The sequence below is a fragment of the Triticum aestivum genome, chromosome 5B (genome assembly GCF_018294505.1).
Source record: "Triticum aestivum cultivar Chinese Spring chromosome 5B, IWGSC CS RefSeq v2.1, whole genome shotgun sequence".
Classification (NCBI taxonomy): Eukaryota; Viridiplantae; Streptophyta; class Magnoliopsida; order Poales; family Poaceae; genus Triticum; species Triticum aestivum.
The window spans coordinates 349,446,151-349,470,547 of NC_057807.1; the positions used below are offsets into that span (position 1 = coordinate 349,446,151).

General features: G+C 41.4%; 1 protein-coding gene and 2 long non-coding RNA genes across 11 annotated transcripts; 1 reads left to right on the top strand and 2 right to left on the bottom strand.

Annotated features, from left to right (window-relative positions):
* Positions 1-274: 274 nt before the first annotated feature.
* On the top strand, positions 275-19,714 carry LOC123111810 (uncharacterized). 6 transcript variants are annotated; one of them, XR_006454758.1, is made up of 3 exons: positions 275-4,647; positions 18,188-18,680; positions 18,798-19,714. It is a non-coding gene; the product is annotated as an uncharacterized lncRNA (long non-coding RNA). The 6 variants fall into 6 exon arrangements; XR_006454757.1 differs by having other exon boundaries at positions 18,188-18,488; positions 18,630-19,714; XR_006454759.1 differs by having other exon boundaries at positions 18,379-18,488; positions 18,630-19,714.
* Positions 16,751-19,508, bottom strand: LOC123111811 (uncharacterized). The gene is made up of 6 exons (XR_006454762.1): positions 19,376-19,508; positions 19,156-19,257; positions 18,952-19,020; positions 18,605-18,666; positions 16,938-18,520; positions 16,751-16,850 (listed from the first exon to the last, which is right to left on the bottom strand). It is a non-coding gene; the product is annotated as an uncharacterized lncRNA (long non-coding RNA).
* A 449-nt stretch (positions 19,715-20,163) lies between the features above and the next one.
* Positions 20,164-23,761, bottom strand: LOC123116107 (uncharacterized). Of its 4 annotated transcripts, none has more exons than XM_044537112.1 (12): positions 23,549-23,761; positions 23,261-23,427; positions 22,768-22,937; positions 22,385-22,658; positions 22,223-22,316; positions 22,039-22,148; positions 21,878-21,956; positions 21,667-21,802; positions 21,441-21,598; positions 21,072-21,366; positions 20,751-20,927; positions 20,164-20,677 (listed from the first exon to the last, which is right to left on the bottom strand). In XM_044537112.1, exons 3-12 carry the CDS (start codon positions 22,786-22,788, stop codon positions 20,285-20,287), a joined length of 1,737 nt encoding a protein of 578 aa, XP_044393047.1. In that variant the 5' UTR covers positions 22,789-22,937; positions 23,261-23,427; positions 23,549-23,761; the 3' UTR covers positions 20,164-20,284. The 4 variants fall into 4 exon arrangements, with proteins under 4 accessions (XP_044393047.1, XP_044393048.1, XP_044393046.1 ...); XM_044537113.1 differs by having other exon boundaries at positions 21,730-21,802; positions 23,261-23,446; positions 23,549-23,748; XM_044537111.1 differs by having other exon boundaries at positions 23,261-23,446; positions 23,549-23,748.
* Between the last annotated feature and the right edge of the window lie 636 nt (positions 23,762-24,397).

The following is a 24,397-nucleotide window of genomic DNA, read 5'->3' on the forward strand; positions in this document are numbered from 1 at the left end:
AACTTAACTAGACGTCAACCCGTGCAAATGCACGGGCTAGCATATTTATTGTTATGGATAAAACCATCATAATAAATAGCATCTATTTAGTTCATTTGTTAAAGTATCTTGATCAATAGATGATCATATGTAAAATTATCTGGGTCTGAATAGATGAACGGTTGAATATAAAGAGCGCTAAATTTATTCTTTTGACAAACAAAAATCATTATATATATATATATATATATATATATATATATATATATATTCTTTTATTAAAATTAGCATTTGTTCTGGATATTCAATAATTAGATTTCGCTATGATTTGTAGTTACCTTTCTAGGAGGCCATTACATGTGTATTATTTAGATTGGTATTTTTTGGTAGTATTTACTGTTAAAACCGTCTTGTATTTTATCACTATACAGAGCTAGTAGTTTATTTGAAGGGAATTGTGATGTTCATTTGGATTAAATTGTAAGCAAGATAAATAATTATCCCCATTTTCTTTGCTCATATTTGGTACGGAGTTAATTTAATTTTTCCTTATATAATTTTATTACACAATTTTTTAATATATGAAACCTAATTTTATTTGCTACCGCATTTAAATTGGTACTTCCTCTCTAAAGTAATATATAGGCGTTTAGATCACTATGTAAACGATGTAAACTTCGCTTAAAAAAATCTAAACGCTCTTATAGAGGGAGTAACATATTACTCCTCTTTACACTACTGTGCGCATGTTTATCAGTGATAGATTTTTTGCTTTGGTCGTCGGCGTGTTTCGCCGGCCGCGGTCGGCGCTGGCGTCCTGTCTAGTTTGCTCGCCTGATCGGCCCCATGAGAGTGGATGCGGCAGTGGCTCTCGTTGACAACGTACATCAGTAACCTCAAAAGGTCATTCCTCGCGAACACATCGCAACGCCGGCTGTAGCGGCAGCCATCCGGCCGTTCCCCTTTGCCGTGTGGTAGGTCGTCCCTGCTGAATCTGCAATCTCCTCCGATGCCCGTGTTGTTGAGCGGAGTTTCCGCATCCAGCAACAACGGCGGCTAATCTTATCCATCCCCATTTTCCCTTGACCCTGTGTTTGTACAAACAGGTGCATATCTTTCCTTTGCCTTACCATGTCCTCTCTCTATGAAATAAATTTTAGGCATGCATAGCACGGTTATCAAATTACTGTTTCTAATATTTTTTCTAGCAATTAGACTCTTGGAATTTTCTATTATTTGTTAAATCAGATCTGAATTGCTAGGGAAGAAAGAAAGGTTATAGTAATTGATAAATGCACACACATCGCACCTACTGAACGATATAAAGATTAGCAAAACCACATTAGATGTTCAGTAATAATGGAGCTAAGAAATCATCATGCTCTCACCCATGTGCTCGAATAGCAGTGTAGTAGATTCATTCATTGTGGCATAGAACCATTTAATCGAAAAGCACTGCAGTAGAATCATTGATAGGGGTTTGTTTGTATCTTTCAGAATAAATTTAAAATGTCTCACATTTAAACTATTTATTTTAGTTGGATGCCCTCTATAATGTCAAGTAAGTTTACTTTTATCTTTCAGAATAAATTACCATGTAGAACTATTTCAAAACAAAAAGAAAAGATTACTCATGCCACATTAGAAACAATCATTAACTGTTCTGGTTTTTAGTTTAAACAACTTGCACTAATTTTACATGGTTATGCTTATGTATGAAATCAATCGAGCAACCTCGCTTCTCGATGGGGAATCCTCAGAAGATATGTATCCACCTGAAACAAATAACAACTTTCTAAATATGATTTTGAGAAACTAAATTAGGGAATCTTCCCTGTAATCACCTTTTGAAATATAAACAATAAAACAGTAGGTGAAATGGCATATAGTACCTATTATTTTGTCACGCACGCACAAATAATTCAATCTGCACCTAAAGTCTGAATAAAAAATCTTTATATGTACGTGCATGTAAGTATAATGAATATTTATTCGACACTTGCAAGAATCATAAGAACACATTCAACAAATTAAAGAGAAAAATGTGTACCATATACGCACTTGCAGATTGTATGACACCAATCAGATTGTTCCTGCCGGAAGCAAGCTCACAAACACTATATTTGGGTTTGTTAAATGGATGCATCAGAACATTGAGTTTGCTAGAAATTCTAAAATCATACTAAATTAAATAATGACTATAGACTATATATGAATATAATAAGATACCCAAAAGTAAATAAATTTCGTTCTGATAAAATATTTCAGATATATCCATTTGAAACCAAATAAGGCTGCTATGTCTGCATCACATTATATTTAGTCATATCAGAATGCTTGTAACAATATCTATAATATATCTTTGTAAACAATGTTTTTTGCAACCTTGTCGGATGGACGCTCTTCATCTGATATGAGTATCTTCAATCCATTTCTGCTGGTCACCCTTGACATTGCAACATAGAGTTGTCCATGTGTGAACACTTGCCTTTCTAAGTAGAGTCCAACTTTTTTGAGAGATTGCCCCTGGCTTTTGTTTATAGTCATCGCAAAGCACACTGATATTGGGTATTGTCTCCTTTTTAGAATGAAAGGCCATTTTGAATCACTTGGTGACATGATAATTCGTGGGATGTAAACTTTGTCACCAACGTTAGGACCTGTTATGACATGTCCTTCAATGAAACGCTTTCCTAGCTGTGTTATTGTTAGTCTTGTCCCATTGCAAAGTCCTGCACTTTGATTGATGTTCCTCATAAGCATTATTGGTAATCCTACTTTCAGCCTCAGTTCATGGTCTGGAATTCCAGAAAATGTAAGACTATTCAGAAACTCAGTTGGGTACAACATATCTTCATCTTCCACTGTAGACATTGCCTTGCATGTTGTATCTGAACTGAAATAGGTTACCTCTTCTCCAGGGATTTGACTCATGATGTATGCATTAATCTGGTCAATAGTCTCGTTTCTTGGGCACAAGATCGCTCTTTCCTCTAGGTATGTTCTATCAGTGTATTTTCTGTGTAAGTCAGGATAGGTGGTGTTAACAATAGATGCTTTCGGGTCATCCCCTTCATGTAAAATAAGGTCCTCTGGGATGCCAACCCAATCCTCTTGATCTATTGTTGACGTTGTGCCATCACCTATGTTTAGTATCCAGTTTGCGAATTCAGCTATTTTTGCTTTCTCTTCTGGACTACCTTCGGATGAATTCAGACACATATTTTCTTTGAGTCGGTACTCCTGAAAGTTCTTCCATAGGTAGGATCTCTTTATTGATGCAGAAATGATATGTTCTCTTTTCCCCTTCGGTATAACTGGTAGGATTTGCCTGAAGTCACCTCCCAAGACTACTGTCATTCCTCCAAATGGTCTATTCTCTGCGTCCTCATATGTGAACCGAAGTATGTCTCTCAAACTTTTATCTAGTGCCTCAAAACAGCGCTTGTGTGTCATAGGTGCTTCATCCCATATTATCAGTGACATTTTCTTTATTAGCTCCGCAAGAAATGTTCCTTGCTTGATGTTGCATGTGGACTCATTAGTGATCTTGAGGGGAATGTGAAATCTTGAATGAGCTGTTCTTCCACCCTGTAAAAGAAGTGCTGCTATACCACTTGAAGCAACTGCTAGAACTATTTTTCCTTCAGATCTTAATTTTGTCGTGACTGCTTTCCAAAGAAATGTCTTTCCAGTTCTACCATATCCGTCAACAAAAATCAATTTCCCAAGACTGTCGTTGACTGATTCTATTATAACGTCAAAAGCCATCCTCTGATCCTGATTTAGCTTATGCATTAACTTCATGTCTCTATTCTTAAAGAATCTTTATCGTAGTTTGGTTCCTCATTTACTAATCTATTATTTAGATCTTGAATAACTGAACTATATGGTAGTGGCATTCTTGGAAAATCTTTGAGGGACTTACCACCTTTAGTCAACAGTTGTTCTATCTCTGCCAGGAGCAGGCTCTTTATTTGTGCCGAGTTGAGTTCCAGGGCCTGAAAATTGAATATTCTTCTTTGCCGACGTTGGATATCCTCAGATAGTAACTCCCAATTTTTTGCCACAACTTTGCGAGATCCGTCACCTCAGAAAATAAAAGTATTGTGCAGAAAAGTTGGCGCATTTGAGGAGCAGAGGCCCAATGGGATGCTTCCTTCATGCAGTCATCCCACTCTTTGTCGTCGTTAAGTAGCCCAAGAGCATAACATGCGGCTTTGAATGTTGGATGTACAACCCCATCAACTGTTCGAATTTCTTCATATGATCTGCATCCTTTGACGGTATTTAACAACATTCTCAAGTAGTATTTTTCACCGCTCATTGTTTGTGCATAGTAAATCCTGCCTATGGTTTTTTTCCACCACGCCTTTTCCTCCATTCTTTCTCTTGTGCATGCCAAGTCCATTTGGTTGGAAACTGTGCATACGTCAAACTGTGAGCTTCTTCATGCAACTGGTTGGCTGTCATCCATTCTGTGAACATTGTCTTTTCTATGTTAGGCCGGGATACAATTTGATCTAAATCCATTGAGTCCGGGAACACCACGACATGTTCATTTTCTAGGTGAAATTGTAACCTTTCAACCGCAGGCTCTCTGTACTGAAGAGGAAACTGAAATATGCGCCATGCGGCTTCACATCCAGATATGTACCGGGCATCAAGGTACCTCTTGATTTCGTTGTCCCTGTTTGTTAATTTGCTAGCTCTTGTTTCACTTTGCTGGTCTTCCGCTTCTATCAAGACGGTTGTTTCGATCTTCTCCTTTGTGGATGTATTTGAATAAATACTTTATAGACCTTGATCTGTTGCACCATTCAACATTTATGTGGGCTTGATACTTGACCAGTAGGTTTCTATTGTATGGCTGTCACGCCCAAGATGTGACCCTATCCTAAAGGAACTCGAAGGTCCCACAAAGGATAGAAGCACATCTTGAAGACGCTTTTGCAAGGTGGATATCATTACATCAACATTACATAATAGATGGGGATACATACATAAGGCATACAATGCCACACGAATACATCAATACAACATACATAAGATCAACATCCGACTACGGATGAAACACAAACGGAAACTCAAACGACATCCACCCTGCTAGCTCAGGCTGCCGACCTGGAACCTATCCCCTGATCGAAGAAGAAGCCGAAGAAGAACTCCAAAACAAGCAAGCATCGCTCTCGCATCAAGATCATCGCATAACCTGTACCTGCAACTGTTGTTGTAGTAATCTGTGAGCCACGAGGACTCTGCAATCCCATTACCATGGGTATCAAGACTAGCAAAGCTTAATGGGAAAGAAAGGGGGTAAAGTGGTGAGGTTGCAGCAGCGACTAAGCATATATGGTGGCTAACATACGCAAATAAGAGCGAGAAGAGAAACAATGGAACGGTTGTGAAGCTAGCAATGATCAAGAGGTGATCCTGAACTCCTACTTACGTCAAACATAACCCAAAACCGTGTTCTATTTCCGGACTCCGCCGAAAAGAGACTATCACGGCTACACACGCGGTTGATGCGTTTTAATTCGGATCTGGTGTCAAGTTATCTACAACCGGACATTAAAAAATTCTCATCTGCCACATAACCGCGGGCACGGCTCTCGAAAGTTTATACCCTGCAGGGGTGTCCCAACTTAGCCCATCACAAGCTCTCACGGTCAACAAAGGATATTCCTTCTCCCAAGAAGACCCGATCAGTCTCGGAATCCCGGTTTACAAGACATTTTGACAATGGTAAAACAAGACCAGCAAAGCCACCCGAATGTGCCGACAAATCTTGATAGGAGCTAGACATATCTCGTTCTCAGGGAACACCGGATTGTCCAAACTTCCGGTAGGCCATCCCAGAGTTGCCCCTGGTGGCCACCGGCGGCTGATAGGTTGGACCAACACTCATGACGAGCACTGGCCCGGGGGGGGGGGTAAATAAAAATGACCCTCGGGCTCCGGAAACCCAAGGGGAAAAGGGCTAGGTGAGGCAAATGGTAAAACCAAGGTTGGGCCTTGCTGGAGGAGTTTTATTCAAAGAAAACTGTCAAGGGGGTCCCATAAATCACCCAACCGCGTAAGGAACGATAAATCCGGGAACATAACACCGGTATGACGGAAACTAGGGCGGCAAGAGTGGAACAAAACACCAGGCATAAGGCCGAGCCTTCCACGCTTTACCAAGTATATAGATGCATTAATTAAATAAGAGATATTGTGATATCCCAACATAACCCTATCCATCATGGAGCAATCTTCAACTTCACCTGCAACTAACAATGCTATAAGAGGGGCTGAGCAAAGCGGTAACATAGCCAAGCAATGGTTTGCTAGGAAGGGTGAAAAGGTTAGGGGCTGACATGGCAATTTGGGAGGCTTGAAGATCAAATGATAGATAGTGCAGCATAGCGATAGAATGAAGCAACTAGCATAGCAATGATAGTAGTGAGATCTAGGGTAGCGGTCATCTTGCCTGAAATCCCGCTAGGAAGAAGAATGAGTCGATGAGGTAGACGAACCAACGTAGTCGAACGAATCCTCACAACTCTGGAACGAAACCGAAGCTAACGAGAGAAGCAACCCGGAAAGAAGAAAAAAATATGGTAAACAACCATCACAAAGACATGGCATGATGCACAATCAAGTATGATGCATGTCCGGTTTAATGAGGCATGGCATGGCAAAGTGCAACAAACAATACTACAAGTTAAGTGGAGCTCAATATGCAACGAGTTGCATATTGACAAAACACCACATTGACATATTTAGTTTAATCTTGTTTAAGCTACCAAACAATATTAAATGTTGTTAAACATGGCAAGAGGTGAAGCATAATAAAACTACCTATCTAGGCAAGTTTAAATGAGGCCGGAACAACGAACAACAATTCCGAAAAATCCTCATGTCCACATTTCGAATTTGGTACTGTTCTGCCCTAAAACATATTTTAAAGTTGTTAAACAGGAAAATAAAGTGGACCATGTTAAACTAGGCATTTTCCCACCCCATTTACATATAAAGAACATTTAAAACCGAGCTACGGTTATTTAGTAATGAAATAAATCATTTTAACATGACATTTAAGCAAATTTAAACAAACAGCATTTTGAGCATTTTAAACATGGATGAAAGTGGCATATTATTAATCTACACAAAATTCTAAGCATTTTACATATATAAAATATTTTAATATGATGCACCGTTCATGAGTTATTATATGCATGATGTGCAAGTGGTTTCTGCAAATCTGTTAAATCACTGGATAAATAGCAAATTTGCAAAACTGGGAAAAAACATGGTACAGGCCGCATCTGACTAGCCCAATAGAGGAAAGGCCAATGGGGCTGCTCACCCTGGGCCTTGGGCTGGTTGGTGGAGTAGAAGGGCTGGAAGGGGAGCTGGATCGAACGAGGAGGCCAGATCGGGTCAACGCAGCGAGCAGAGGCGCGGGACGAGCCGCTGGTTGACGCGGCCAATGCGAGCACCTGCACCTGTGGACGAAGAAGGCACTAGCGGTGCAGTGGCAGGAAACAGGGGAAACGGCGGCGGCTTGGCGCTGGACTCGGCGCGGGCGTCTCGCAGCGAGATCCGAAGAGGGGACGACGAGGAACGGCACAACGGATCTGATGGTTGGGCGGCCGGAGGAGGTCGAGGGCGGCTCGACTTGAGGCCATGGCAGCGGCGTCCTGCGTTGAGAGACAGAGAGCGTAGCGTGAGGGAGGGAGAGAGAAACGATAGTGAAGAAGAAGAAAGAGAGAAAGGAAGGAGGCAGAGGAGCTGCGCCATGGTCTAGTCGGGTTCCGACGGCTGGCCACGGTGGCGTTTGGCGACGGGAGGCTCGGGCTCCTGGCGCCTTGGCCGTCAGGGTCCTGCGATAGAGAGAGAGATGTGAGATCAGGAGAAAGAAGGAAGAGAAGGAGGGACCGAGGGAGAGGGCGCGGGGTCGGCCTGGGGCTGCTGCAGCGGCCGGCTCGAGGAGAGCTGCTGGTCTCAGGCGCGTGAGAAGGGAGGAGCTCGTGCGCGAGGGTCCTGGTGACGCAGTCGCCAGTGATGGTGGAGGTGCTCCTCGGGGACGAACAAGCAGAGGAGGGGGAAACAAGGAGGGGAGGAGTCTGGTTGTGGTTGGTGGATCGGGAGGGGATGGATCCCAAGGAAGAGGATCGGTGGTGGCTGGTTGGCTCGGTGCTGAAACCAAGGAAGAGAGTGGCGGCGGCTAGGAGGAATGAGGAGGATGGGACAAGCTGCCTAATTTCTAGGGTTGGATCCCGTGTATATATAGTAGGTGGATTTGGCTAGGGGCTATTTGGTCCCTCCGATTGTAATCGGACGGCCCGGAATAAATAGGCATGAGCGTCCAATTAAGAAAAAGGAGATGTTTTGGGGATGATCTGCACCCATCGGTAACAACAACCCGGGTCGGGTTCGGGACAACTTACATATGCGCACGAGGGGGACTGAGCAAAGTGTAGAGAGGGTGGGCATTTAGACGAGAGGGGGAACAAAGACAATGGGGTCTGTCGAAAGGCCACGGGGTCAAGGGGGTTTTGTTGGTCTCGGAGAAAGAGAGAAGAGAGGGGTCCAAATGGTCTGCGAGAAGGTCAACAAAGGCAAAGCGGTCCGAGGAGGTCAACGAGGACAAGGGCCTGACAAAATGCCAACAGAGGCAAAGAAAGAAAGGGCAACTGCGTACGGTTACGAGTTTTATGAAAACATATGGATGTGATGCACATAATGCTATGAGATGAGATGCATGCCATGAACAAAATGCAAAACAAAAGACAAAAACCCAACCACGAAGGAAATATCATATCGCATCTCCGGAAAAGGCAAGAGTTGGAGTTACGAATATGGAAAGTTGTATCCGGGGCGTTACAACACTCCACCACTACGAGAGGATCTCGTCCCGAGATCTAGGATGGCACCGGAGAGAAACGGAAGAGGAAGAGAAGAGGTAAAACTTAGTTGCTTCTTCGACAAATGAGTGAAACCATGAACCCTAAGAGGTTGCACAAATTGAAAGAGAGAATACAAGGGAGATGAACGAGATTGAAAACACTCCTTAAACACGAGGAACAAGCAACATTATGAGAACCTTGAAGGTTGCAAAGACATGAATCAAGAGTTTAATGGACAAGATAGCATTCGAAACCACTCCGGTTAAAACAAGATGAGAGAGGAAGAATTCGGGCAGCACTCCGGTTGAACATGGAAGGAATAGAACATGAACTTGAGAAGATGGGAAGATACTTGATGAAATCAACAACACACTGCCTCCGAAACTATTGAAAGAATGGCACAATGGGTAAGAAGGATTCCAGACAGCACTCGGGTTGAAAAGAAAGGCAAAACTTGATAACTTGAAAGAACTTGAATGAGAACACAACACTCCGGTTAAATGGATAAGCACGAAAAACATGATCCTCACAATTCGAGATGATGAGCGAAGAGAGCAACATCACCATGCCTCCGTAAGAAAAAATAGAAGATAGATCATTGGAATAAAGGAATGGAGAAGAAATGCCAACTTCTGCCACAAATGAGCTTGGAAAGCACCCTTCCGAGAAGGTTATAATGGAGTTGTTGGAAAACCCACAACGAAACGAATAAGCTTGTAGTGGGCTTATGGAAAACATCTCAAGACTATGAGGTGACAACCGGCCACTAATGGAAACCATTGATTTGATTGAGAGCACCAAAGAGAAGAAAAACTTCTTCACCGAGATGAGAAGGAGAAAAATGGATCATTGATAAGCACCACAAATAGCTACATTCCTTAGGGAAGGCTGTAGGTGAGATATAACCCAATATAACTCCAACAAAAGATTGATTGGTTGAAAAGATCTCTTGAACGAACAGAAAATGATGGATTTAAATATGTCAGTCTTGAAAACTTGTGAATCATGAAACACGAAGGAAAATTATCAAGAATGGCATAACACCATCTCAAGAGATAAGGTAGAAAGAATTGCACTTCGAAATGCAAGAAGAAGAATACTTGAACTCCTAACAAAAAAACATGTGTTGAGCACCATGTTTATTTTTGAGTATAGCTTGGTGGATCTTAGTTTCGAGGGAAATCTTGAAGAACAATTAAAGAATGAAAGAATCCTTGACGAACCACCATGTAGATCCTCCATGAAGAACTCTGGTAATAAAATGGTGATAGAAAGAAAGAGAACTTGAAAACACAAGGTGAAGCCTTGCAATGATTTAGATGAAGCTTTGCAACCATATAACTGAGAAAACTTGGAACTCCGGAAATAAAAGAATTGAATCACCTCGAGGAAATAAGAATAAGATTTATTGTATGCTTATCCTTCATCAAATTAAATTGATGACAAGCAATGGATTTGGCATACTACTTATTCCCGTAGAAAGGATTAAAAGAGATATAGCGCGAACTTGAGAAGGTATTGATGGAACCACCGGTGGAATTTGGAAACAACGAATGAATTAATATGATAAGGAAGGAAGTGAAATCTTGAACGAACCACCGTAAAAATTGGAAAAGAGAGTAGCAAGGGAACAATTCACCGAAAAGAATAGGAAAACGAATGAAGATACTTGAGGGGATTTAGATACATGAGAACAAAGAGGCCATGAACTGATTAGAGGTTACTTGAACAATGCACCGGTAAGATTTGGAGAACGATAGCTACACACTGAGAATGAAGAATTATGACATGATGGCCTTCAGAGGAAAGAAATGGAAAAAAACTCATGAAATGCTCCGGATGGTAAGAAAAGAATCCTCATAGTCGAAAACAATTATGAGAGGATGGCATCAAGCTTGAACTACGCATCTTTGGAAGAACGGGTAAGGATTTAAGAGGAACTCTTGTTCGGTCTTCAAAATCCGAGAATGACGATGAGAAACACCACCATGAATTGTTGAGATACTCCGGGAGAATTAAAAGAGGAAAGGTTGAGCCAAAGATGAAAAGAATTTGAAAACGACCTTGGAGAAGGCATGTGACTGATGAAAATTCATTCTTACGTCAAACTTGGAAATGAATTTGGGAATAGCTCCTGAATAATTTGAAGAGTCAGGTAAGATCCTGGGAAAAGACTTGTAGGTTAGGGCCCACTAAAAAGAAACACGCCGTTGAAAATGATTTTAAAGAGAGATTGCACCGGTTGAATTAAATGGCTTGAATGAGATAACAATCTCCAAATAGCTTGAACGGATTAAGAATGGAAACACAAATCTTCTGAGATATCTTCAACACTCTGGAACAAATGAATAGCAAGAGGTGAGTGATTGAGAGGTGCACCGGCATGAGAAAGCATTTGACACGAGGAAAGGAATATGAACAACACTGAAGGCTTGAATTGGATCCACCGGAGAAGAAAAAAAGAACGAAGGATGATGAACTTGAAGCTCGTGAGCATCTTCACGAGGGATCACCGGATCAAAACATTGATTGAAAAGAGTGAAGAGACTTCACATGAATAAATGGATACTTGATTAAGAAATCTGAGTCCTTGAAGAAAAAGGGTGGGAGGGCGGGAAAACAAAGGCAGCTTGGGGCAGATGAAATGGATACCGTTGAGAAAAACTTAGAATTCATCTTGCGGATGTTGAAATGATCGGATCCACTTGAAGAGAAGCACACCGGTCGGAAAGAATTGACGTGAAAACCTCAATGATCAAGAAGGATTAGTATTCACATAGCAATATGAGAACACCGTTTAGAAAAGGTATGGAATCAACACTTGGCATTGAAGCAACTCAAATACCACAACTCAAAACAAAACAAAGGATTGGCTTGCAGAAATAAGCCGGAACAAATACATATGATAGAGATTTACCCAATCCCATATCAGGCATCTGTCGGAAAGATATTCTAGGAGCTACTTGAATTCACACCTATAAACTCCTGAAACTTTCTGGTTATGCAATCTGGTGTTGGAGATACAGGGGAAGCAATATATCTCACCCAAACTAACAATCCCTACATCCAGCTGTATCCATCCGTCAACACATAACCAAGAAAACTCCGAAAATCGTGTACCTCAACCTTCGAAAAGCATCTGTTATACGAGCTATGGCAATACTCCCGAACTCCCCAGTACTGGGTGGCGTCGAGGTTATCTCACCAACAACTGCATAAAAGAGATTTTCGATGTCGGCAAAACTCAGGTATTCCAGAACTGCAACGATAAAATTGTGATGACAACACCTCGGAGCTCAACTCCCCGGGACACTGCCACAACTCCTAAATGTCAGGAGGCACCAAGAACAATGTTCTCGTCACAAGACTATCGGAACGATCCCAAGATACCCGCGTGATCCTAAATTTTTTTTAGTGAAATTTGAGGAGAAGAAAGACAAATCATCTATGTCAGGAGTCCTCACCAGAGCGATGAAGGGGGCTGAGGAGTAAAAAGAATCCTACTCTCTGATATATATAATCCAAAGACTCAAAATAGTTTTCTTCTAGACTCAACAACGGCCAACAATCAAGGGGGCTCCTGTGGTCGGTCGAGGCTCTGATACCAACTTGTCATGTCCAAGATGCGACCCTATCCTAAAGGAACTCGAAGGTCCCACCAAGGATAGAAGCGCATCTTGAAGATGCTTTTGCAAGGTGGATATCATTACATCAACATTACATAATAGATGGGGATACATATATAAGGCATACAATGCCACACGAATACATCAATACAACATACATAAGATCAACATCCGACTACGGATGAAACACAAACAGAAACTCAAACGACATCCACCCTGCTAGCCCAGGCTGCCGACTTGGAACCTATCCCCTGATCGAAGAAGAAGCAGAAGAAGAACTCCAAATCAAGCAAGCATCGCTCTCGCGTCATGATCATGGCATAACATGTACCTGCAACTGTTGTTGTAGTAATCTGTGAGCCACGAGGACTCAGCAATCCCATTACCATGGGTATCAAGACTAGCACAGCTTAATGGGAAAGAAAGGGGGTAAAGTGGTGAGGTTGCAGCAGCGAATAAGCATATATGGTGGCTAACATACGCAAATAAGAGCGAGAAGAGAAACAATGGAACGGTCGTGAAGCTAGCAATGATCAAGAGGTGATCCTGAACTCCTACTTACGTCAAACATAACCCAAAACCGTGTTCACTTCCCAGACTCTGCCGAAAAGAGACCATCACTGTTACACACGCGGTTGATGCGTTTTAATTGAGATCTGGTGTCAAGTTATCTACAACTGGACATTAACAAATTCCCATCTGCCACATAACCGCGGGCACGGCTCTCGAAAGTTTATACCCTGCAGGGGTGTCCCAACTTACCCCATCACAAGCTCTCACGGTCAACGAAGGATATTCCTTCTCCCAGGAAGACCCGATCAGTCTCGGAATCCCGGTTTACAAGACATTTTGACAATGGTAAAACAAGACCAGCAAAGCCGCCCGAATGTGCCGACAAATCCTGATAGGAGCTCCACATATCACGTTCTCAGGGCACACCGTATTGTCCAAACTTCCGGTAGGCCATACTAGAGTTGCCCCTGGTGGCCACCGGCGGCTGACAGGTTGGACCAACACTCACGACGAGCACTGGCCCAGGAGGGTAAATAAAGATGACCCTCGGGCTCCGGAAACCCAAGGGGAAAAGGGCTAGGTGAGGCAAATGGTAAAACCAAGGTTGGGCCTTGCTGGAGGAGTTCTATTCAAAGCGAACTGTCAAGGGGGTCCCATAAATCACCCAACTGCGTAAGGAACGCAAAATCCAGGAACATAACACCGGTATGACGGAAACTAGGGCGACAAGAGTGGAACAAAACACCAGGCATAAGGCCGAGCCTTCCACCCTTTACCAAGTATATAGATGCGTTAATTAAATAAGAGATATTGTGATATCCCAACATAACCCTGCCCATCATGGAGCAATCTTCAACTTCACCTGCAACTAACAACGCTATAAGAGGGGCTGAGCAAAGCGGTAACATAGCCAAGCAATGGTTTGCTAGGAAGGGTGAAAAGGTTAGGGGCTGACATGGCAATTTGGGAGGCTTGAAGAGCAAATGATAGGTAGCGCAGCATAGCGATAGAACGAAGAAACTAGCATAGCAATGATAGTAGTGAGATCCAGGGTAGCGGTCATCTTGCCTGAAATCCCGCTAGGAAGAAGAATGAGTCGATGAAGTAGACGAACCAACATAGTCGAACGAATCCTCACAACTCCGGAATGAAACCGAAGCTAACGAGAGAAGCAACCCGGAAAGAAGCAAACAATATGGTAAACAACCATCACAAAGACATGGCATGATGCACAATCAAATATGATGCATGTCTAGTTTAATGAGGCTTGGCATGGGAAAGTACAACAAACAATACTACAAGTTAAGTGGAGCTCAATATGCAACGAGTTGCATATTGACAAAACACCACATTGACATATTTAGTTTAATCTCGTTTAATCTACCAAACAATATTAAATGTTGTTAAACATGGCAAGAGGTGAAGCATAATAAAACTACCTATCTAGGCAAGTTTAGATGAGGCCGGAACAACGAACAACAATTCCGAAAAATCCTCATGCCCACATTTCGAATTTGGTACTGTTCTGCCCTAAAACATATTTTAAACTTGTTAAACAGGAAAATAAAGTGGACCATGTTAAACTAGGCATTTTTTCACCCCATTTACATATAAAGAACATTTAAAACCGAGCTACGGTTATTTAGTTATGAAATAAAATATTTTAACATGGCATTTAAGCAAATTTAAACAAACAACATTTTGAGCATTTTAAACATGGATGAAAGTGGCATATTATTAATCTACACAGAATTCTAAGTATTTTACATATATAAAATATTTTAAGATGATGCACGGTTCATGAGTTATTATATGCATGATGTGCAAGGGGGTTTCTGCAAATCTGTTAAATCACTGGATAAATAGCAAATTTGCAGAACTAGGAAAAAACATGGTACATGCCGCATCTGACTAGCCCAATAGAGGAAAGGCCAGTGGGGCTGCTCACCCTGGGCCTTGGGCCGGTCGGTGGAGTAGAAGGGCTGGAAGGGGCACTGCATCGAACGAGGAGGCCAGATCGGGTCAACGCAGCAAGCAGAGGTGCGGGACGAGCCGCTGGTTGACACGGTCAATGCGAGCACCTGCGCGTGTGGACGAAGAAGGAAGCAGCGGTGCAGCGGCAGGAAACAGGGGCAACGGCGGCGGCTTGGCACTGGACTCGGCGCGGGCGTCTCGCAGCGAGATCCGAAGAGGGGACAACAAGGAACAGCGGAACGGATCTGATGGTTGGGCGATCGGAGGAGGCCGAGGGCAGCTCGACTTGAGGCCATGGCAGCGGCGTCCTGTGTTAAGAGACAGAGAGCGTAGCGTGAGGGAGGGAGAGAGAAACGACAGTGAAGAAGAAGAAAGAGAGAAAGGAAGGAGGCAGAGGAGCTGCGGCATGGTCCACTCGGGTTCCGGCGGCTGGCCACGGTGGCGTTTGGCGATGGGAGGCTCGGGCTCCTGGTGCCTTGGCCGTCAGGGTCCTGTGATAGAGAGAGATGTGAGATCAGGAGAAAGAAGGAAGAGAAGGAGGGACCGAGGGAGAGGGCGCGGGGTCGGCCTGGGGCTGCTGCTGTGGCCGGCTCGAGGAGAGCTGCTGGTCTCAAGCGCGTGAGAAGGGAGGAGCTCGTGCGTGAGGGTCCTGGTGACGCGGCTGCCGACGACGGTGGAGGCGCTTCTTGGGGACGAACGAGCAGAGGAGGGGGAAACGAGGAGGGGAGAAGTATGGTTGTGGTTGGTGGATCGGGAGGGGATGGATCCCAAGGAAGAGGATCGGTGGTGGCTGGTTGGCTCGGCGCTAAAACCAAGGGAGAGAGTGGCAGCGGCTAGGAGGAATGAGGAGGATGGGACAAGCTGCCTAATTTCTAGGGTTGGATCCCGTGTATATATAGTAGGTGGATTTTGCTAGGGACTATTTGGTCCCTCCGATCGTAATCGGACGGCCCGGAATAAATAGGCTAGAGCGTCCAATTAAGAAAACGGAGATGTTTTGGGGATGATCTGCACCCATCGGTAACAACAACCCGGGTCAGGTTCGGGACAGCTTACGGACGCGCGCGAGGGGGACTGAGCAAAGTGTAGAGAGGGTGGGCATTTAGACGAGAGGGGGAAACAAAGACAATGGGGTCTGCCAAAAGGCCACGGGGTCAAGGGGGTTTTGTTGGTCTCGGATAAAGAGAGAAGAGAGGGGTCCAAATGGTCTGCGAGAAGGTCAACAAAGGCAAAGCGGTCCGAGGAGGTCAACGAGGACAAGGTCCTGACAAAATGCCAACGGAGGCAAAGAAAGAAAGGGCAACTGCGAATGGTTACGAGTTTTATAAAAAAATATGGATGCGGTGCACATAATGCTATGAGATGAGATGCATGCCATGAACAAAATGCAAAACAAAAGACAAATACCCAACCACGAAGGAAATATCATATCGCCTCTCCGGAAAAGGCAAGAGTTGGAGTTACGAATATGGAAAGTTGTATCCGGGGCGTTACAATGGCACAACAAATCTATTGTCTTGCTTCACTCCATTTTTGTCCACAGTGTTGCCATCATCTCGCCTTCTATATACTGGATAGTTATCTTCATCTATGGTAGTCTCAGTGCAAAAATTCTTGGGGAAATGTTTGGCACAACTTTTATCGACCATGCATGGTGATTTGGGGTGTGCTTGACCACATGGACCATGTATCTTGTAATTTTGCACTGCTTCATACCCTTCTGGATCACTATTCTTATCAGGAATTTCGGCTGATATGATTTTGTCGATCTGGGAAGGACTTGGATCTTTATCATCTGGGTGTAGAAACACCAGTATGTGTGCATGCGGGAGGCCTCTTTTCTAGAACTCTATAGTGTAGACAACTGTATGAAAGTAAACAAATTTGAGAAGAAATGAGTTAGGACAATCATCTAGGAAAGAGTGAATATGTACTTATTAGGTAAACTTACTTGCAATTGTTTGTCGAAAACACTTTTCGTTCTTTATGTCATTCATAAGTTCCTTCAGTTTTAACATGAATACTCTGGCAACAATATCTGGACGATCTTCAGGTTTCTGGCCTGGAATCAGATCCAACATATCTTGTATTTCCAGCCATTTTGGATTGCATGTAAAAGTAAGGAAGAGATCAGGATAGCCAGCCCAACGACAAATCGCCATGGCATCTTGGTAGTTTTGCTGCTTATTTCTTGGACTGCCATTATATGATGAGGGTAGTATGATTCTTTTCGGTTCGTGTATCTCCATTTTCTATTGCATCATGCAGTCCTCTGTACAGTTCTGTCCTCAACTTACCTTGGTTTGTCCTGTACCAATTTCGTCTCCACTGTTCAATGTACGTTGCTACATCAACTAAGAACTGCAGGAACAAACGTCCACTCATTTGCAATGTTGAAGCTTGGTTTAGACGTTGTTGTATGCGATACACATAAAACTCCAGCATTGTTACATACTTTCTTTTACCTTTGCTACCTCTTTTTTCTCATACTCTATTTCTGGTCTGAAACCATCTTCTCCATATGGAAAAAGCAAGGGGTACTGCATTGACATTTAGCTTGGGTGCAACTCTGAAATCCTCTGTAACATTCTGTCTTTGGTCTCAACTGTTATATCAAATTCATTATTTTCTCCATCTTGTTCCCCAATAATTAGTGCTGCGACTTTTGAGGCAGATGGTAGGTTGTATTGCCGTCCATCTTTCGACCTTTTGTTGATCAATCTTAGTCTTACATCTTTAATACGTCAGTTTTGGAATCTGTCCCTTGCCATATGAAATGATTTGAGTAAAACATTGTGCTCATCAAGCATCTCCAGTAGTCCTTTGACAATGTTTTCATCTGGTTGTGTCTTACTCTCCGTTGAAGCAGATGCATTAATCCTATTCTGCACTTCATTTTCTATGTCATGTATGTACAATTGGGCAAATTTTGGCTTCGTCACGTCATCTTTAGGAAGTAAAGTGCCAATATGATGGTAATTCTGGCCATTCAAACGGAAAACATACGGTCCAGATGCCTGCTTATTAATTTCATAGTCAACCTTTCCTCCCATTGAAGTGAATGCGAACATCGAGTTGTACAACCTGATGTTCTTGCGGAAATTTGATGATTCTCCTCTTTCATTGTAACGTAGTAGCTGTCGGAGATACAGCGGAGCTTGTTTCAGTGGTGGTAATTTAACTTTCCCTTCCTTGCAGCAGAGACCAAATTGTGGAACTGTGATGTTACCTGTGCTTGTGCTTCTCTCTCCATGCCACATAATGGCATTGCAAAATTCAGAAACACAATTTGGTTTTCCCAGATATGAAATTTGAGTGACATCCTTCGCTACATGAGATACTTCACAGTCATTGCCCTTTGCTGTCCTTAGTCGTTTGCTTGCCTTTTTCAGCTTGAGGATCTCTTTCCTTTTCCGCCTAGCTTCCTTTGCTGCTGCTCTAATGATGTCTGATTGACTATCATTAGATTAGAGTGTTGCTAGTTTGGAGGCTGCTTGCTCAGGTATTTAGATTCCTTGATGATGCCACATATTCCTGCATTTTATTGTTTTTATCACTTTAATAATCCAAGTAAATTAATATTTATATGATTATTTTTGGTACTGTGGTAATGAACACCTTCCGTTGTTTTGATTTGCTCTAGTGCGTGTTTGACACATGTTGACTGCGGCTAGTGAATCCTGAAATAAATGAGGTAAAAGGTGTAACTGATTTTATTCTGAGATATAAGTGAGAACATCTTATACTTAACTGATTTTATTTGTCTAGAAATTCAGAATTGTTGATGATAAATTTAATGTAAACATGTCAGGCACCACATTGTTTGCAAGGATGCTGAAGGTATTTGTATGGAACAGATAGTTTCCTGATAAGATTCTTTTTCATATGGATTGTTTTCCAATAGAGGATTTTAAATCGTCTAAAATCATTATTCTATTGTGAAAGAAGGATACTTGTGTTGTCACCTTCCGATGAGAGGACGTATATGCTCTGTAATTGGTGATCAGAATCTCAATTTTATCGCCACTTTCTCTCTGTAATTCAAGTTAATACAAAGCATGTGTAATGAGATCGGAGAGTTGATGTATATATTAATCATTGCAGGAGACATGCATATATTATTTGTGGAAGGAGATAATGAACATTGGCTGCAAGTACTGCCACACAACCTGTCTGCTCCTTGTTGCTTGCGAGAGGAGGGCAATGTCTTGCCGGGATGTGCACGCTCTGTAATTGGTGATCTGAATCTCAAGTTTATCGGCGCTTTCTCTCTGTAATTCAAGTTAATACAAAGCATGTGTAATGAGATCAGAGAGTTAATGCATATAGTATTAATCATTGCAAGGAGACATTCATGTATTATTTGTGGAAGGAGATAATGAACATTACCTGCAAGTACTGCCACACAACCTGTCTGCTCCTTGTTGCTGGCGAGAGGACTAATTATTGCATGTATGTGATGAAGGACGAGATCGGGAGCGGTGTCTTGCCTGGATGTGCACGAATTGAGTCGATATAGAATTCTTATTTGTAAAGAAGCATAGTTAAGGCTAGAGTTTGTAGGTTAGAGTTTGTCATCTGTACGTTTTAAACCTATACAATATCTGAGCCGTTATTATTTTGTGTCAGCAGATAGATAGCTCCTACTTGAAGTCAGTTTCCATGTATACTACAATATATGCACGTCTCTGTTTCTTACACGTCTTGTCTACACATTGTTTTTCTTCAGAGAATTGTATGTTACACACACGACTCCTTATCTCGACAGAATTGTTTTTCTTTAAAGAATTTTAATATTTAACCTATTTAATTCCAATTAAAATCTGAGTCATGGCTGGTCAGTGGTCACGCATGATATGTCTAGATGGCAAGATGGAATGACCTATTGATTGGCAATGCAGATTACTAAGTGGTGCACTTCAGTTTTATTGGCCGTTAGTTCCACGCACAATGGGCTCTTGGCGAGAACAGTTGATGATGTGCACACCGTTGATTGTTTGGCTGTCATATGCTTTCTCTGTAGCTGTCTCAACATGTGAAAAAATTTATGTCGTCGAGAGGCCTATTCTGTAGCGGATGAACATGTGAAAATCGCTAATATCTGTACGGTAAATGACAATGTTTTTTGTAAAACTGATGTACCACCCCATGTGGCTGATTTTCACTAATGACTTTACTAACACAAAGGTACGCATTTACATTTACTAAAATCAATCTTAAACAATGATGTTCATATGAAGTACAAATCTGATGCTCCTATATGTTCTATTACATGCTAAATAATTGGATTTCCACTAATCAACGATTTGACTTTCGAGTTCTTGATACACCACACTTCTGAATCTCTTTGTTCATCAATTCTTTATTGACACAACTACGCCTTGTCCTAGGCCTTGAATCATTGTGCTCCACAGTACCTGCATGTTCTGATTCTTCTTCACGGTCATTCTTTACTTGTTTTCTATCAATACCAGCACATTTGCGAGTTACAGCGCGTTTCCTCTTGGGGCCTGCTTCCATAGATTTTGATTTCATTATTTCCTGACTACCTTCAGTTTTTGGTTCTTCATCAAGGTGTACAACATGAGTTGTGCTACTTCTCCTACCCCTTTTAGTCCAGTTAATGGTGGGTTCACCATCCTCTAGTTCTTGCTTTATAGCTTTCATAACAGATAACTTGTCCGCTTGCTCCTGCCAAATCATTTGTAACAATTAGTGACTTGCAGAACTATGAAAGAATAAGCAAATGCAGCAAAAAACATACATGGCTATCTTTTTGAATTCCCTTTTTCTTAGATTCCTTATCAACAACAGATATGAATTCATCTTTCTCTTGACTATCCAGATTTTCTGATTCTTCATCAGAATGTACAACATGACGTGTGTTCCTAGTCCTCCTAGTCTTTTTAGTGTCTGTTAGAATGGGTTTATCATCCTCCATCTGCCCATTCAAGACATTGGGTGTGTCAGTAAGGGGCTTATACCAAAACATTTCAATTTGGGTAAAGTGCCATCAACATTCATTATAAAATATGGCATGCAGATACAAAATAATATAGAGCATTGTAGTAGAAATAGATGATACCTGCTCAACATTTGAATGATTTACTGATGTATCTTTTTCAGAATCTATGAAAAAGATTCTATGAACAGTGTATTCTTGATAATCGTACTTCAAATTATAGTCATTCAATCTGAATTGAAAAATCAATCTCTGCCCACATATTTTCTGGATTTGTTTTGTCTGCTCATGGATATCACAATCATCCCTCTCTATCAAAACACTTGCAGATTGCTTAATCAATTTTTTTGCTTCTGCCTCAAACATGGTGCAAGTTGTTGTTGCACTGAGATCACATATCTCTAGTTTCAGTTTGTACCTAGTAATAAAATGGAACATGTGGTTAGTGTAGGTTAATTTACTAACTAAAGAATGAGATAGTATTAAATTCACCTTGGACATATCTTCTCAGGTTCTTTTTCACATTTCGGATAGTAGAAGTGGTTCCCTTGTTTCTGTACTTTTTTGTTGCATTTACGGCATCCTATGTAGTACCACTCATGTGAAGTATTAATTGACTTAATCATTGCTTCTGCAGTATAGAACTTTTCCTGTCCATTATAGGTTAAATTAGCACAAAAAATCTATGAGAAAATAATATAATACTAACTATAAATACCTGTTTTTCAGATTCATATGTAATTTCAGTTATTTCTTTTAGGGTTCTTCTGTTATAGAGCACCTGTTCTTGAATTGTGCCTTGCAAATGGGCTTCCGGCTCTATTTCTTCTACCATATCATCTTGCAAGCAATACCTGTTTTGCATGAGATAAGTATCCATGTATGTAGTAGAACATGTTTTTCATATTACTGCAAAAAAATTGTTTCACCTTGTTTGAAGCTCATTTGTTTCAGGGATATCCAAATCGATGTAAACTCTGGTCGCACCTGTAGATGACAGCGAGTACTCTGCATGCACTTGATATATTAGATTATGTATATAAAAAGACATGCTTAGAAATACTTGCCCATTGTTAATACGAATACAAACCTTTGAGTTTTCTAACATTAGTTGATGTTACGATGACCACACGCCCCAATGAATCTTCATCAATTTGACCAACCTTATTACCCCATAGTCTAATATTAATTTTTTGATCCCTGTATATTCCAAGAGAAATATCTATTAGCACCCACGATAATTGTACTTGTCTAATTGTTTTTAGTGTACTCACTCAATCCGAAGCACAATATCTCGAATCTTTGAAATCCCATGGGTTGTGTGTGTTTCTTCAATATGTCCTATGTAACTTGCTATGCCAATGACATCTGCTAATAAAGTGGTATTAATATGCATAATAGATGGAAGTTAATAATTGAAACAAATTAAATCATACCAGATAAGTAAATCTTTTGGCTGTCTCTTGTGGAAAGAACTTCAACAGTACGAAACGTTAAGCTTTGTTCTGCTATTTTGATTTTTTTTTGACCTTTTATCTCTTGAATTTTTGTCATGTGCAGGAAATTTAGAACCTTTTCGCTTTCAACTGGGCGGAAATTCATTGCAGACATAACCTTAAAATTTGATATCATGTAGACTAAACCTTCTCGGATCAATGGTCTGAACTTGTTAACCATATGCTTCATTACCTTGCCATGTATCATAGTACCCTGAAACATTACAGTGCAGCGAGAAGATGCATCAATATTATAGTAACTACAACAACTCACAATAGTGTATTTATGTTGGAAATTCATAAAGTTTCATCATTAAGCTAACCTCTTCATCAAGTAGTATCATGTCAAGGCTAATAAGTTCATTGCTGTTGAGATTAATGGCATCCCATAGCCTAATTATTCTGACCTTGACTTTCCAGGAATCCTTCTAATTGCTAATCTCATGGAGCATATCGTATGCCATTGTTTTGAAGGTAAACAAAAGAAGTTGACCTATAAAAACACAATTTTCAGAAGATTACATATTGGTGGCCATGCAATTTGCATGTAGTATGAAGTCCAAAGCCTAACAATTTGATTGAGCCAACGAAACAAATAATCTCTCTCAGATCTGGGCCAGAAAGCAACAATAAGTAATTTGAATTGTAAGCAAGCATAATTTTGTTGCTTAGTAATTTCTTAGTCTCTGGCAAATCCAAGGCTTCACTTGCGAAGAAAGATTTCTTAGCCAATCATGAAGTTCATAAGCAATATGAAGTAAATACCCTAAAATTTTGAATTAACCAACAAAACAAACAATCTCTGAAAAACTGTACCAAACAGGAGAAGGTTCACCAGCGGCGATGTTCACGACCGACAGGAGCCTCCTTGATGTGTAGATTGTTTGTGTCAGGCTGCAGTTAATTTATAAGATGGCGGCATGGGCTTGGTTCTGCCCCGTCGCGATCTCCACGAAGTGCCCAAAGAGTGTACGTCAGCAAACCTAGGATTGAATCCTAGGACTGTTAAAGGACACAGTAGAAAACATGAATCCTAATGCAATTGAAAAGATAAGGTCGATTCAAATGTTAAATCAGGAAAAAAAAACAAAAAAAGTGACAAACCTGATCTATTCCCCAACTTGGTTGCTCCAATTTGAGAGAGTTTTGTTTGTTTTATCCATGGGAGGAGGATGAGAGATTCCATGGCGTGAGCGCACCAGATCAATTTCCTAATTTCTTTGCTCCAATTTGAGAGATATGATTGATTTCCTTTCTCTGGGGAGGAGGAGACCATGGGGAGTAGGAGACCATGGGGAGGAGAGAACGGGGGCATTTGATGATAACCCCCCCAGTTCATGTGCCTTTGATCATAAGCCCCCTTTTGTGTCACTGACATGTGGGACCGGACCCCACATGTCAGTGACACCAAGGGGGGCTTATGATCAAAGGCACACGAATTGGGGGGGTTATCATCAATTATTCGGAGAGAACGTGAGGAGGAGACCATGGGGAGGAGGAGAGACTATGGCACACGGTTGTTTTTTTTACATGGAGAGTAAGAGACGTGGAGAATATAGACTTTTTTAAGGGATTTTGAGGGCATTTTTTACACAATTTTGATGACTATATACTGAGTAGATATATCGTGCAATTGTGATAGCATGCGGTTGGGATTTGTAATTGATTTATATGGTTGATCTACCACTCAAAAAAATGGTTGATCTATATATTAAAAAAATTACGGTTGATCCAAAAAAAATTACGGTTGATCTGCACCGTAATAACATGGTCCCACCAGATTAACGGTTCCTATTTACTGATTAACATGGTAATTTCTTGGGAGTCGCTAATTAGTATAGGTATAGATAGATAGATAGATAGATTAGATTAACCTAATCACTTAGGTTAGTTAATTAATCTGTTAGGTTAGTTAACAGTCAATGACAGCTGGGACCCACACGTCAGTTTGAC

What these genes read in the sequence shown, in the direction of transcription:
- LOC123116107 (XM_044537112.1), bottom strand. Translation starts at nt 22,788, where the DNA reads ATGATACTACTTGATGAAGAG. An exon ending in CATATGAATCTGAAAAACAG is followed by an intron (nt 21,599 to 21,666) that starts GTATTTATAGTT and finishes TATAATGGACAG; the next exon opens with GAAAAGTTCTATACTGCAGA. An exon ending in GAATTCAAAAAGATAGCCAT is followed by an intron (nt 20,678 to 20,750) that starts GTATGTTTTTTG and finishes ATGATTTGGCAG; the next exon opens with GAGCAAGCGGACAAGTTATC.